Below are 15,818 nucleotides of genomic sequence, written 5' to 3'. Positions count from 1 at the left end.
GAGCATAGCACTGCACTAATGCAACTTTATTTTCTAAAACCAGCTTGGGGGGCACGGTTTGAGAGGGATTTTCAGTGCCATGCTCTGTTGCCATTACAACATTGAAAAATGAAGAAGTGGGTTTATTGCAGTTGCCGTGTTTGAAGCAGCAACTTTCTCTGTGAGCTGTGGAATTTAATGAGGTTATTTTCATACTGGTTTGTATACTCATACTCAGGCCTCCCCAGGCTCTTTTCAGTGACCCCATGCCTCCATTTTCCTTCAACCTGCTCACCACTTAAAGAAGCTCTGAAGGACTAGAGCACTTATCACCCAGCTGCCAGCAAACAAAATATCTCACTGCTGAGTTCTGCCAGCCCTTATTTCGTGCAGATGATTACTCAAGACTCTCTCTAACCCCTAACTGAGGTTCACAAATTTTTTAGGAACTTTGTATTTCTGATATCTGTGGCTTATAAAATGTGGCTGAGGTTCTAAAGTTAATAGCAGGAGTAGTGACAGAGGGACAGCTAATGCAACTGTCTACATCTCTGTTTTCATAGGAAGCAAGGTTAAAATAATTGATGGGAACAACAGGTTTTTTTCTGATGTAGACAAGGTTCCATTTTTTCAGGTAACTAATAGGTTGAATCATAATGAGAAGAGATTTTCTCGGGTGTGTACTCATAGGTTGGAAAGAAATATTCCAAATCAATACATATTTAAGCGAAGAAGTCCTGTGAAGTTCAGGGTGCTCAGTTTAGGATATGACCGTTTTGCCATAGGAAGTATGATGTGATGGAGAGCAGGTGGTCAAGTGCTTTTCCGCATGTCTTTCAGAGCCAGCCATTAAAATCTCTTCGAAAGCTCTTACACCTCTCCACTTCAAATCATCCTGTCCCTGCTGAGCCTCGCTTCCAGCCCTTACCAAGTCAGCCAGCCAAAGCTGCGTTTTCTGAAGTGCGAATTCACCCCATGAGTCAAAGCTCCAGCAGTGGCAGCAGCAACGTGCGACAAGAGCCTCAACCAAAAAGCAGGCCAACGCTGCAGATACCAAGCCAGCTGGAACCTACCTGGCACGTCTCCCCGGTAAACAGGGGCACGAGCGATGGGCCTCCCTACTCAGATCAGCTGCCTTCCAAGAGCGGACAGAACGGGCACACGTATAACCGAACAAACCGATCGCGAATGCCAAATCTGAATGATTTAAAAGAGACAGCCTTGTAATTGCACTCCAGAAAACAGGCTGGGTCAGGGGGAGATGAGCGTAGGGGAGTGGTGGTGGTTCTGGTGATGGTAAGACTGCATTTTCAGCTTTATAAAGGTGTGCAATATGTACATGTGGAGCTATGCTGTTCGGCACCACAGTGAGAGTCAGGGATTATACAGTAAAACAAGTTGAATTCTGAATTACCAGCCATCAGAAATGTCGCTGGATGCCAGGCAGAGTGTGCTGGTCAGGGAGAAAAATGCATTGCTGTTTTCTCTCACTTACATTCCAGCTTTAGTGCACATCTCTGTCTGAAAGCTGGGAGACTTCTGGTATGTATTGGCACTTATAAGGGTGAAAACATTCATGTCTAGACCTATGCCCTTACTACATTTTTTGCTGCCTAGTTAAAACAGTGGGGTTTATGTGATAAAAGTGTACCCCTATAAAGGGTTTAAAGTTAAATTGTATGTCTTAAATTTTGTTTTTTAAACTTCCATATTTGATAGGATTTGTAATATTTATTTATGATGACCTAATATCGTACTGTTATAATCATATCTTTTATGTTATAATGTAAAGTTATTTTGAGCTGTTTGAAACATTGTGAAGCAGTGCAACAGCTACGGTAGTTTCTATAAAAAACTAACAGTAACATTTATATATTGCATCAGGAGTATTTTATTCTATATATAAATATATATATAAATGGAAAATAACTGTCTGTTTTTTTAAATATACTCATTTAAAAGAAAAGTATTGTTATGACACTATCTGCCATATTTTTATACATTTGTGATATAAAGTGCAGTATTATACTTCTAATAAAAGGAAGTTGAATGTGGATATACATGTGACTGTAACAGTATGAATCTTGCTCAGCTATGAGAGCCCAGTATTGTAGGCATTATTGGTAACAAACAAAAGACAATACTCAATTCCAAGCTTTATTACGGCCTATTTTGTTGGAAGTATTGGCCTCATGTAAGAGACTGCAGAACTGTACAGTAATCTAAATGTGGTATGTTCTCCCCTGTGTCCTTAGCTTTCCTAGTAATATTAATGGGATTTCTGCAACAAGAGCACAGAGCCCCAGTGCCAAATTTTAGTGTCCTCTAAAGTGCCCCATGACTCCAAGCTAAAGCAGGTGCTCTTCCACTTAATAGCAGGGGTGAAAACCAAAGAAACATAGCATGAGTTGCAAGTGAAATGCCAAACTTCGACACTTACGCATAGCATGGCGCTGCAGATCATGGTATAAGCTTTTATACATATGTGTATTTTACATCTTGTTTAGCAAACTACTAACTAATAAGGTAAACACTGTATTTAAATTTAAACTACTCTTGCACTTTTGTTATATTTCAGGATGTATTTAAAGCTACAAATCTGATATTTGGATATGGAGGAAGAAGGTTGCCATGCAACTTCATTCCTCCTTGGGTCTTACTATCCAAATATTCCCGTACACAGTTCAGTTACCAGTCTCAGCAAAATACTAGATCTTGGGTTCCAGTCTCCTGTACAACATTGTTAAAACTGCCTTTATGTTGGTGAATGTCGAGTGTAGCAAATACACAACCTGATTCCTCAGTTGCTGCCAGTAAACTAAATCACAGGTGAGCCAGCAGGAGTCAAAAGAGTTATGCCAGTCTAAACTTTGTGCAATAAGAGGAGAGACAGGCCTGTAGTGTCAGAACAATACAATCTTTCCTTTTCAAACACATTAGTTCAACTCCCTCATTACGCTGCAGCATGGTTTGTTTTCTAAATATTGTCCTCAGAAGACACTTGTACTTGCCAATATGTTGTCTTTTCCAAAAAGAGATTAACCTGAATGTAAATTCAATGATCTAGCCATACAAGCACTTAACAGAAGCAGCCAGGCAGCAAGAACTAACTTCCTACTTGGATAACAATGCAAACGGTACTTCTCAAGTCATACCAAAGTTCTAACAACGGCAAATTCGGCACCACTGCTCTAAAAATCTTTGTCAGAAAATACATTATGGAAGGATCTTACATCAGGTCTGTCCAGGGCTAAAAGTCAGTCTATTAAATTTGAAAAATTACAGAATAAGAACTCCTTCTTTGTCAATTGCCTGCAAGAAACATGCATGTGATTTTCTATAGATATATAATATATGATAATCTCTATATATATGATATATACCGTGGTGATATATCATATATATAGCATATATAAATGCAGTAGACATGAAAGGGTATTCCATTTTTTACAAGTTCAGTGGGCATCCAGGAAAAACACTGTGGTGTAGTCATGACCACCAGAGTTAAGCAGCATATTATAGCAATCTTTCTTGGATTCACCAGTTGGTCACAGCTAGGTTAGTCCTGTTAGTCCTGCTTTGAAATGGGCTGATGCCACTGAAATCGCTCACAGAAGCAGTGTCCGAGAGCAGGGCTCTAAGCAGCATGGTTTGAATGTCTCTGAGGGAGCATTTCGACTAGATCCTTCTGTACTTTGTGGATATGTATCCTTTTGCCTCTGCAAGACTTTTTTAGCTTGCTGGTAAGAGCTTCATGCTGAGGGTGATGATACTGGGCTGTATGTAGCTGTTCTGATTTCTAGCAAAGAAAAATGTTTCCAAAAGGGTTTTTTTTCTCAGTACTGGTTAAGTTAAATGAGGGTAGTCTCTGACTGTACATATTGCTGTTTAAAGTAGTTAGCAAAGCTTCAAGGGTGACCCAAGGAATGTTCAAGTATTTGGTGGCCCATATTTACAGAAAATTGTTTCTACTTCATACTGCATTTTCTTCTCGAATTCAACAAACCGTAGTAGATTTCAGTTGAGTACTAAATTGTGTTGAATGTGTGTAGTATTTTCTTCCTTCTGTTGGAAAGAAGGTCCAGCAGCTCAGCCAGCTGGCACTGGGATAAATGGTGTATTTTTAACCTGGTCTACCTTCCCAATATTTAGAATATTGCTAATGTAATTTTGCCAACGCGTCCAAAGGAGTCTTACTATAGTGACTGAGATTTGCTGGCTCAATAAAGGGGAAGAGAATTACAGAACAAACTATTTTGTAAATGTGAGCTTTCCTCTTCGCTGGTCTGTGGGTCTTGTGCTACATGTTGTACACATCTACTTAGTACAAAGTATCTTAGTTAAACTGCATTTTATTCTTTGGCAATCTGTTTTGCCTTATGGCATCATTAATGATGTGAATAGAAAAGAAACTAAGTTTCATAAATGAATTTTAGTAATTTTGCAGAACTCAAGCTGTCTAAACTCGTCTATATGTTTTTACTATAGCTCTTGAGCTCTTTTTAACTGAAAAAGAAGCACCTTAAGCTCATCTTAACTGAAATTGTATATGTGTTTAAGCTGTCCTTTTAAACTGCCATGTAAATGTATTAAACTAGAACAACGTTTTGGAGTTTTTTTCAGCAGACCTGACCACAGAGAACAGTCCCTTAGAGCTATTTAACACTTTTCGCTCCATTTATCACAGTCCAAAATTCGTTGCTCCTCTGAGAGGTTGCCAGCATGGAGCACTGGGCAGAGTTCTTGGAAGGAAGTCAGTGATCCCAGATTCAGTCCCTTCTTCCTAAAACATTCTCCATCCCACAGAGCTTGGGACGCATACCAAGCTTTGATTTCCGATACCAAGTCAGACCCACCTGAGTGTGTGGGTCCTAACACCACTCTATTTACAGATACTCACTCTTTTAGATATTAAATATTAAAGCAGGCCTCAGACTTCCAAACGTATGAGACACCCTCAGGTCATCCTTTGACGCCCTTCTCTCTGCTATACCAACGTGTTTCTGTGAGCAAAGATGGAGAGGTTCGTCAAGAAGCAGTGTCCTGTGATAGGTTTTAGCCATTCCTTGTCATTGCAGTTAGGTCTCTTAACAGATTAATCTTACCAGTGTAAAAAGCTACACATCAACCTTTTCTTTTTTCTTCAAAAGCCACTGTAGCTAATGGCTGAGTAGACTCCTGTGTTCACCCAGAAGCAGCTATGTGTTCATAACAATTCAGTGCTGTAGACCTCCCTTACAAGAATGAGAACACAAATTATATAGCCCTGAGAGCACGGCTGTGATCTTTTACCTAAGGCAAAACCCAGCCACTTTTGAGGGGAGTCATGTTTTACAAGTATTTGGGGGTTTTATTCAAGTTTCAGGTTTTTGTTGATTTGGTAGTGAGACATGCTTCAAAAATATCTGCATGTAATTCATTCTGTATGTGTTGAATACTGTCGGAGTCAAGCTGGGAGAATATTTGAATCCCAGTCACACAAAGAGTATGAAAAGGATAGCCATATATTAGTATACTGCAAATTGTGGGGTGGCAACAAATGTGTATTTTTCCCATTCCAGCTAGCATACATAATACATCAATTAATGGGGTTATGTCATAGCCCATGCACCTGGGCTGTTGTTCATGCAAGTAGGCCCACCATTTGAAATAGGAGTGTCACAGAAGATGATTGGAAAGGTGATGTGCCCTATTTAACCACTTTTAAATGACCTTCACATCAGGACACTATTTAAGAACAGGTGCCTTTCCCTACGCAGGTCTTTCTAATGGTGTCATGATATTAACCATTCATTAACTGGGTTTGTAGTGAATGAGGAGAAAAGCCATTTAACTTCTGGCCTTTGTTAAAAAGGGAGCAATTTGATAAACCCTTTTAATACAACACAGCTTGGAAGTTCTAGATGTTGGCTCCTTTTTCAAAGAGTCAAACAGCAGCAGTGTATCAATGCTCAGGCTCATTGGGCATAGGAAGGCTTGTACACATCACTTGGTTCAGATGTTGTACTGAAACTGAAGATTTCTTTCTTGCAATTACAAAGCAAATTTCATGTAAACTAAGCAAAGCAAATGTTATAGGAAATCCTCTTTAAACTGGAAGAGAAAAGCTGTGGTAGGTCATCTGTTCTCTCAGTGGGCTGCCTTAACAGCTACTGCATGAGACAGCATAGATAAATATGAAGGATTAGGTCTGAATTTTACTTGCTCCAAGTTCTGCTCGGCTGCTTATTTGTTATCTTGTGTACAGCCAGTTGTTTGGTGCAAAAGTTGGCTTTTGACAAATTAAGAGGAAGATGCATGAGAAGTGTAAGAGGACTAGCCCTGCTCTGTTTGGATGCTTTCATTTTGCCAAACCAGATTGCTTCTTGGGCTCTTTTAGAATGTAACTCAAAATATGCACCTGGGAAAAAATGCATCTTAAGACGTGGCCCAAGAGTCTGAACAGGGAATTTGTAACTTAGGCTAAGAGTGACTCTACACATCTCTTGTCTTCTCTGCAAGTCAATCTACCTCCTCTCTCTTGCAGAACGTGGTTGAGGTTTGACGGTTTGTTCTAAGCTTATTATTGGTTCCAAATTTTAAAGAGACATATAAAAATATTCTTCCTCTAGGTACTGTTAGCAACCAAGTAATAAAATCTTGACAGGCCTTCTGATATACTTCTGAAACCTCCAAGCCATCTGAGCTCTCCCTCTAGTATCCCAATGCCATCCTTTGCACTGCTTTTCAGTCTTCCCTTGCCCTTCCCCTTGTGGTTCTCAAATATTGCAGTTGCCTTGTTCTTTGTTGTCTCTCTAGTGCAGATTATCAGGGAGTTAGAGGCCTTATCTACTACTCCACCCTGTTTGCTGTTTTATCCAAACAGCTATCCTTAGACTTGCTCAGGATTTTCTTCATTTTAATTTTCCATTTCATCTGAGTGAGATACCTTACCTCATTGTGCCCCCACCAAAACACACTGCCTACCAGGCTTTTTCCGTTCCACCAGGTCTCTGTTTTCACAGGGCATTGTTTCTCTGGATCCGTTCTGAGAAATGCAAGGTGGCATCTTCATTGTACAGGCTTAGAAGTGCATTGTGAAGTGACTGCTGTTGTAGAGCTTTCCATTAGCATTGTTAAAGCATGTTTATAGCACAGGATGGAAGCCGCTATTCAAGTTTCCTATAGCATATGAACCTCTTGGTGTAAACTCTTGACATGTAAATCCAATGGCAGAGCTTTTAACTCTTTAGTAACAAGGCAAAACTTTAGTGTAAGTAATTGTCTCAACTTTCCTTTTCTTCTACTTTTTTTTTGCTAGTGCACATCTTAGACTCGTACTACTGAAGAATATGTCTAATTGAAAGGAGTAACATATATATATTGTTTATACGGAACAATAAGCTAAAATCTTCCCTGAAACCATCATTTTGTTGGAAATTCTATGCAGGCATTTTAAAATCTGGTTAATCTGCTAAGGACTTCTAGGACTGCTTAGATCTCCACTGTGAAATGCTGAATTCTGAAATTGTGTCATTTGGGAGCAGGAAGAAAGAGGTTTAGAAAATGTGATCTTTTTTCACAATCTGCCAGTACAGACTATTCCAAAAATAACAGGCTGGGGAGGTAGCTTTCAAAACTTCTACGTTTATGGATAAGATTCCCTGATATTTTTTAACAGCAAGTAGAAATCTAAAGTGCACAAACTTTTAAATTTACCATGCTTTCTGTTGTGGAAGGGATGTGATGTGGTGTTCATCTTTTTAATCCTGGAATACAAATTGATTTTAAAATGTGTTGAATATTTAAGGATGACTTCATGCAACTTAATAAACCATTTGTAAAGTGTTTGTATACAACCCTTTGTATCATGTTGTTGTTACACCTTACCAGATTTTTTTTTTTCGGGCATGTATTCCATTCTTAGCTAATGTACAATTTCTATTGTTGCTGTAAATATTCTAAAAGAGAAAAAAAAAAAAAAATCCTGTGGTAACCTTAATTATCAGCATGGAAATGGTTAATTTTTACTGAGCACAATGTATTTTTGAATGGGCCTTCCAAAATATGTCTTTAATAAAAATGCAGATTTTGCACTAGAACACTGGCATTGCTCAGCAGCTGATCTTGTTCCTGACACGTCTCCTCCAGAGCACCTCCCCACATGTTAGCTCGGCTCAGATGGGCAGAACAGGCCAGAACTGCACCAGGACTCCTCTGCCTGACAGGTTGCTGCCAGGTCCTGGCTAGTGCCCCAGCTCAGAAGCCAGCTTGTATCTGCCCCAAGCCTGACGTTTCCACAGGAACACAGGGAAAACAGTTCTGAAGCACCTTGTTGCCCACCAATCCTGTGGTCTCATTGCAGACATTGCGGGAGCTGTTCTTACTTTCAGGGCAGGAATCTCTGCTATTCTCTCTTGTGAATGGTATCAACCCACCAATCCCCTCAGCAGGTACTACCCAGGAATGAGAAGGCCCTGAAAGTTTCCAGCCCTTAAATTGTCTCTGCTGCAGAAGGGGATCCACTATTTGTAGCATGTTGACATTTCATCATTGCCACGTGCACACTGAGACTCTTCTAGGTGAATGTTCAGGTGTCAGCGATGCAGTTTTTGATGGGTTCCTCTTTAATGTGCCCTGGCCTTGCTTTGTTATTGTGTGCAGCTGTAAAAAACTTTAAATATTTCTCTGCTGGTCTTTCATTCTTCAGGGTAATTGGAAACAAACTGAGGAGTAGGGACCACTTTACCTTGGCATCCCTTCTTTCCCTCTGTGCTCCAGCAGCAGACTTGCTGAAAGCTGGGGCTTGCAGTCTGGTCAGATCCTTCCAGGCCTGACTGCCTGATGGGTTGTGCCACAGCCACAGCTGCTGTGAGACGAGGCTGGTGCCTCGTGCCTTCACTGAGCTGCACCCATCCCCTCCCAAACACGGAAACTGCTGGCCTGAGCTAATGGCTTCAACCTCCAAAAGGACAAGCGGTCCAGCACTTCAATAGTCCCAGCCAGAAATGTGTTTGAAATGCCTGCTTCCTTGAGATGCCTAGCTCTATGGGGACTTGGCTTTGCTCTTACAACCCCACTTTGCTCTTCCTTTTTCAAGGGTCTCGTTGTAGTGACCCCAGGCACTTGGTACCTTTTTCTGTACCACCTGCAGAGGTGGTACCTGCAGAGCTCCAGAAAACAGAGTGGCCATGCTGTGGTAGCCCCACTGTAGTCATTGTTGGTCCCCTGTGGGATGGGGAGCATAGTGGGTATGCGCACCTCTCTCTCAGACCAAAGTGAAGGTCTGCATGTACCCATTAAGAGAAAGGGGCTATCTGCTTACAAATAGCACGGCTGTCTGGAGGCCTGGGGCAGTCTCTTATTACATAGTGTGGATTGGGCAAGCTTGACTTATTGCAGTTCCCCCACTTCTCTCTGTAAGCATCCCAGACTAAAAATTCAGGTCATGAAGCTGAAGGCAGCTCTTGGTCCTGCCTCCTATTTCAAACCTGTTGCCTTTTACACAGTTGCAAAGACATTGGTCTCCTCGCCTCTGCAGGAAAAGACCCACAGGATTTTCATTTCTAGAAGATAAATGTGTTCTCAGCACTGCTTTGCATCTCCTGCAGCCCCAGTTGCTGGGTTTGTTCTGGTTAATTGTGATTGGAGGAATCTGTGCCTCCAATTAATATGATAGTGATAAGCTAGGAAAAGTTAGACTTCATGAGGAAAAGCTTTGTATTTTTGTAATTGCATTTGCCTGGTTCTATCCCACTTTCATAATGCCCTCAGCCACACTGTTACTCCAACATGCTCCGTTTATGCAGAGGTGGAAGTCAACTGCAATTCTAAAACCATTTTAGGACCACTTAATTAACTAAGCCTCTCAGTATGCTTCTTTTTATAAGAGGCGGAGGTTAAGTGAATTTCCAAAGGTCGATTAGCAAGCGAGCTGCACAGCTAGGATCGCAACAGAAAGCCCTGCTTTAGCGGGAACCATTTAGACATTGCAGATGAAAGCCAGGAATAGGTCCCTTCCCCATGCAAGCTGGAGAGGTGAACTCCAGGCAAAGGACAGAGCGAGGCAAAAAGCAAATGAACTGTGAAATGCACTGTGTGCCAGTTAGTTCCACCTTATTTATCACTGTACATTTCAATTTCGAAAAGGGGTCTAGTGATTCCTTTGAAACCGGGAGGCTGGAAGACTGATAGCACAGGTCCTTCCTACCTAGACAGTGTTTTCCTCTAAGGTTTTATTACATCCTATATGCAGGATCAGTCATGTGGAGATACGTAATTTAGTGTGGTGCCTTGGTCTATAATGGTGCATGGTTCATCCATTCAGGCTGTGGATTAAGCCTGTGAGCTCTTCCAAATTACACAGCAGTTCTTGGCCCTTGCCAGATGGTGCATTTCCAAAACCAGCCAACTTGCAAAACCCTGGACCGTGCATGGGAGCTTTTCAGAGGCGAGTCACAGCTGAGGCTTTGAGTAACCGCAGTCAAGCTTAACTGCTTTGGGATGCTAAAAACATTCATTTGCTGGTGCCCAGTCCATCCTTTCACCCCTCTAACCCCACCCCGCATTCCTAAGTCACACAACAAACCAGCAGCATCAAGCCTCCTTCCTGCTAGCCACCAGCCACCAGGACATGGAGCAGAGCTGCCCATGCTGTTCTTAGGGAAGGGGGAGCAGTGTGCTGACATGATGGCAACCGTGTCCAGGGCCTGGGAACACTTCAGCTTTCAGCATTGGTGTTACTAACACAAGAGCTATGACGGCTGGTGGAGAGCCTTTGTCTCCCTCTTGTATGTGCAGTGTCTCCAGGGAGGCTCTTACCCCACGCTGGCTCCACAGCCTGGCTGCATGAGGGACTTGACGCAAGCTCAGAGGACCTTCTCAGTAGAGCTTGCCTCGACTGATTATCATTAGAGAACCATGCAAATTCACTGATTTCTTACTGAGAAAATATGTCCCTAGATCCTTTTGTGGATAGGCAAAACTCATTTGGGGGTTGGGGAGGAAGCAAGGGAGTGATGGTGAAATAACAACAATCATCTCAGAAGATAGCGATTGGTCTCTTCTACATCTCTGTAGACTTCATACTCTTTGTATGCTTTCAGACTCACCAGAACAGCTCATTTTCCTGACAGCAATTATTTGTCTCTATATACAGGAAAGAAAACAAGGCAGAAACATCTGCCTTCACGAATGAGTAAAATGTGACGAATTCCACAGATGTCCAAAGGCTTTTCTCATGTTTTTGGTCACATCTCATTTGGTTTTAGTCACATCTCAAACTCCTGCCCTGCACACTGAGTGTTCACCTCTCTGGCCGTAGGGATAAGAAGGGAGCATGAGAGGCAGATGGCCTGCCTCGGTGCCGTTGTCTTCATGCTTCACCTCTCTCTGCTGAGACAGCTCAGATGCCAATGCCACAATTCCTTGAGATGGATGTGTGGATTGTTAAAAAATAGGGAAAAGGCCTCCAAGTACCAGCCGTGTTTGTGCCAAAGATGTGTGGGAAGCCAAACAGCAACTGATACCCCAGAGCTCCCCAACACCCTCCCACATGGGAGCTGTGGGGGCTGCAGTTCCCACCTGGGGCAGGCTGAGCATCAGCTCCCAGACAGATGCAGGGACATGAGCAGTGGCACCACGTGGTAACCCAGGGAGATGGTGAATCATCAGAGCCTCCACATGCCCCAGACTTCTCAGGCGCTCAGCACCCGCTGGGGATCAGGCCATGGAGATCAAGGCAGTTAATTAGAGGGAGTCCCTGTTCCAGTGCCCAAATGCCCACAGGGATCAAAGCACCCTGGACTCCCTGGGATGTGTCAGTGCAAAACCAGAGAGGATATGGAGAGGGTTTGGCCACCTGATGCACAAGGCACCAAAACCAGCCACAGGAGCTCAGGACAGAGGGGACCTGATAGAAAGGGGCATGTGGTGATTTGAGACTGTGAGATACAGGTGGGACCCCTCATACTGGGGACAGACCATGTCTGGCCTCAACCGTGTCTCTAGGATGGCAGAGGCCAGCAGGAGGAAAAGCAGGATGAGACGTCCGCCCTGGCACACACTTGCATCAGTGGGGCAGTGGGGGGGATGCCCAGGCATAGGGACAAATAATCAAGCACAGACCTGCCCTCCCTGAGGGAGTCCAAGCCCTGCCTTTGGACCCCATCTGCATTTACTCAGGCCTCCACAGCATGCTGCAATGGTGATTTCACCAACCTAACACCCAGCAGCGCAAGCACCACCACATCTCACGGGATCAACCCTGTGGCCATGAAGCCCCCTGCCTTCCCCAGTGTGTGCCACATAAACACCCATCATCTTTACAGCAGGTTTTGCTTTTTCAGGGACAAAAGGTGATCAGAGGGCTGGAGCACCTGTCCTATGAGGAAAGGCTGAGAGAGTTGGGCTTTTTCAGCTCAGAGAAGACTCCGCGAGACCTTAGAGCAGCTTTCAGTGCTTAAAAGGGGCCTATACGAAACACGGGCAGAGACTTTTTAGCAGGGACTGATGTGACAGCACGAAGCGTAATGGTTTTAACCTAAAAGAGGGGAGGGTCAGTCCGGATGTGAGGAAGGGTGCCGGAACCCCCACCAGGCCTTGCCCTGGAGCCGCAGCTCCGCTGCCACGCGCAGGGACCCACTGGGGGCGGCGCCGGGAGGGAGGCACCGCCCGAGCGGGGAGAACCCGCCCTGCGGAGCGCGGGCGCAGCGCGGGGCGCGGCCCTTGGCCCGGCAGCGCGGGCGGGCAGTGGGCGGGGCGGGGAGCGCTCGGCTCAGGGCGGGGCCCGCGCCGCGAGCTCTGCTCCGGCTGCCCCGGCGGTGGCAGCGGCGGCACCGGACAGAGCCGAGGGAAGGGGAGGCTGCGGCGCAGAGCTCGGGGTGCACAAAGTGCCTCCGCTGGTCTCTCGGGGCGAGGGTGCGCAATGGGCTGGGCTGCGCTCGGTGCGCCTGGTGCGGGTCCTCCTGCAGCAGGGGCTGAGCTGCGGGACACTGTCAGCAGCTGAAAGACGTCAGGGGAGCTGAGAGGGAGGTGCACGGCTGGCTCGAGGCCCAAAGTGTGCAGGGCCACAAGCGTCCATCGTAGCGCATACAGGAAAGGAGGAGAGCGGTAATCCAGGGAGCTGGGAGCGAGTAACAAAAAAACAAAACAAAACAAAACAAAAAAAAAAAAACCACACACACCAAAAAAAGGAGGAAGAGGACAATTAACAGCAAGGGGCTTCCTCCAAAATCTGACGTCCCCATCCAGAACAGCTTCACAGCTCTGCAGGGGGCTAATGAGGAAACACACACCTCACCAAATTAACAACCAGCTGGTGCACCAGTAAGGAGGATCACTACTGGTGCCTCCAGGAAAAAGCAGCGTGTCATAGTAGTAGGGGACTCTACTCTGAAGGGCACAGAGGCACCCATCTGTTGGCCTGACCCAGTCTCAAGAGAGGTGTGTTGCCTGCCAGGGGCTCGGATCAGGCATGTTGCTGAGAGGCTGCCTGGTCTAGTGAGTCCTGCCGACTATTACCCCCTTCTAGTGGTCCATGTGGGTGCCAGTGATACTGACAACAGTAGCCAGGAGAACATTAGGAAGGACTACAGAGCCCTGGGAGAGGTGGTCAGGGGCTCTGGGGCTCAGATAGTTTGTTCATCAATCCTCCAGGTCAAAGGGGAGGACCTTGAAAAGGCCAGGTGGATTTGGCAGGTTAATAAATGGTTAGAAGGGTGGTGCCATAGTCAGAGGTTTGGTTACTTAGAACATGGGACTTGATTTGGGAGGCCAGGTCTACTGGAGGCTAGTGGAGCTGGTCTGACAGAGAAGGGGAAGAGCTGCTTTGGTAGGAGACTTGCCAAGCTGGTCAAGGCAGCTTTAAACTAGATGTGTTGGGTGAGGGGGGCATTGATCCATCCCAACACTCCCAGTCAGTTGCCAGCACCTGTAGTAAATGCTGGGAGCAATGCAGAGCTATTTCAGCTGCTCCAGCCAATGAGTGGGCTTCATTTGGAGCTTGGCTCAGATGCCTCTGTACAAATGCCCGTAGTATGAGGAACAAACAAGAGGAATGGGGGATGTGTGCAAGGCTACAGGGATATGATATTGGCATCACAGAAACATGGTGGGATGGCTCCTAAGACTGGAGTGTTGGAATGGAAGGTTACAGGCTCTTTAGGAAAGACAGGCCAGGCAGACGGGGAGGGGGAGTTGCTATTTATGTCAGTGATAGGCTGGAGAGCATGGAACTCTGTCTGGGGACGGGTGATCAGTCAACAGAGAGCTTGTGGGTCAGGGTCAAAGGGACAACTGTGATGGGGGACATTATTGTGGGGATCTGTTACAGGCCACCTGATCAGGAGGACTCTGTGGATGAAGCGCTCTACAGACAGATAGGAGCAGCCTCACGCTCGCAGGCCCTTGTCCTCATGGGGGACTTCAACCATCCTGGTATATGTTGGAGGAACAGTACTGCCCGGCACAAGCAATCCGGGAGGTTCCTCGATTGTGTGGAAGACAACTTCCTCTTGCAAGTAATAGAGGAGGCGACAAGGAGAAGAGCCTCGTGCTCACCAACAGAGAGGGGCTGGCTGGGAATGTGACGCTCCAGGGCAGCTTTGGTTGCAATGATTATGAGATGGTCGAGTTCGAGATCCTCAGGACAGTGAGAAGGGCACGCAGCAAGCTCACTGCCCTGGACTTCCAGAGAGCAGATTGGCCTCTTCAGGAACCTGCTCAGTAAGGTTCCATGGGATAAATCCCCAGAGGGCAGGGGAGCCCAAGACTGCTGGTTGATATTCAAAGATCACTTGATCCAAGCTAAGGAATGTTGCATTCTGACTAGAAAGAAATGTGACAGGAAGGCCAGGAGATCTCCATGGATGGATAAGGAACTGCTGAGAAAACTTAGAAGGAAAAAAGAAGCTTATAGAATGTGGACGTGAGGACTGGCAACCTGGGAAGAATACAGGGACATTGTCTGGGAAGCTAGGGACCAGGTCAGGAAAGCTAAGGCCCAGTTAGAATTGAATCTGGGAAGGGATGTGAAAGGTAACAGGAAGGGCTTCTATAAGTATGTCGCAAACGAAAGACAGACTAGGGACAATGTGGGCCCTCTCCGGAAGCTACTGGGAGAACTGGCTACCCTGGATTTGGAGAAGGCTGAGGTTCTCAATGACTTCTTTGCTTCAGTCTTCACCAGCAAGTGCTCTGCCCACACCACCCAAGTCTTGGAAGGCAGATGCAAGGACCATGAGAATGCAGACCTTAGGCCCACTGTAGGAGAGGATCAGATTTGGGATCATCTTAGGAAACTGAATGTGCACAAGTCCATGGGACCTGATGAAATCCATCCACGGGTCCTGAAGGAGCTGGCGAATGAAGTGGCTAAGGCACTGTCCATCATATTTGAAAAATCATGGCAGTCAGACTGGAAAAAGGGAAACATAACCCCCATTTTCAAGAGGGAGAAAATGGAAGATCCGGGAAACTACAGACCAGTCAGTCTCACCTCTGTGCCTGGCAAAATCTTGGAGCAGTTTCTCCTGGAAAGCATGCTAAGGCACATGAAAAACAACGAGGTGATTGGTGACAGCCAACATGGCTTCACTAAGGGGAAATCCTGTCTGACCAATTTGGTGGCCTTCTATGAGGGGGCTACAGAACTGATGGACAGGGGCAGAGCAGTTGACGTCATCTACCTGGACTTGTGCAAAGCATTTGACACTGTCCCGCTCGACATCCTTGTCTCTAAACTGGAGGGACATCAATTTGATGGATGGACCGCTCAGTGGGTAAAGAATTGGCTAGATGGCTGCATGTAGAGAGTTGTGGTCAATGGCTCAATGTCCAGTTGAAGACCGGTAATGAGTGGT

The 15,818-nt window shown here is 45.4% G+C and overlaps 1 protein-coding gene across 3 annotated transcripts in view; it reads left to right on the top strand.

The window, feature by feature from the left end:
* The window catches only part of CDKL5 (cyclin dependent kinase like 5), a 132,633-nt gene extending 128,403 nt beyond the window's left edge, over positions 1-4,230 (top strand). For all 3 annotated transcript variants that reach the window (XM_030476703.1, XM_030476700.1, XM_030476701.1), the window contains one exon: positions 820-4,230. In XM_030476703.1, the coding sequence (XP_030332563.1) occupies positions 820-1,206 (387 nt within the window). In that variant the 3' untranslated portion in view covers positions 1,207-4,230. The remainder of the gene's footprint in view (positions 1-819) is intronic.
* The last annotated feature ends 11,588 nt before the right edge of the window (positions 4,231-15,818 follow it).

This window comes from Strigops habroptila, chromosome 2 (genome assembly GCF_004027225.2).
Source record: "Strigops habroptila isolate Jane chromosome 2, bStrHab1.2.pri, whole genome shotgun sequence".
Lineage (NCBI taxonomy): Eukaryota > Metazoa > Chordata > Aves > Psittaciformes > Psittacidae > Strigops > Strigops habroptila.
This window is presented reverse-complemented; position numbering and strand designations above follow the sequence as displayed.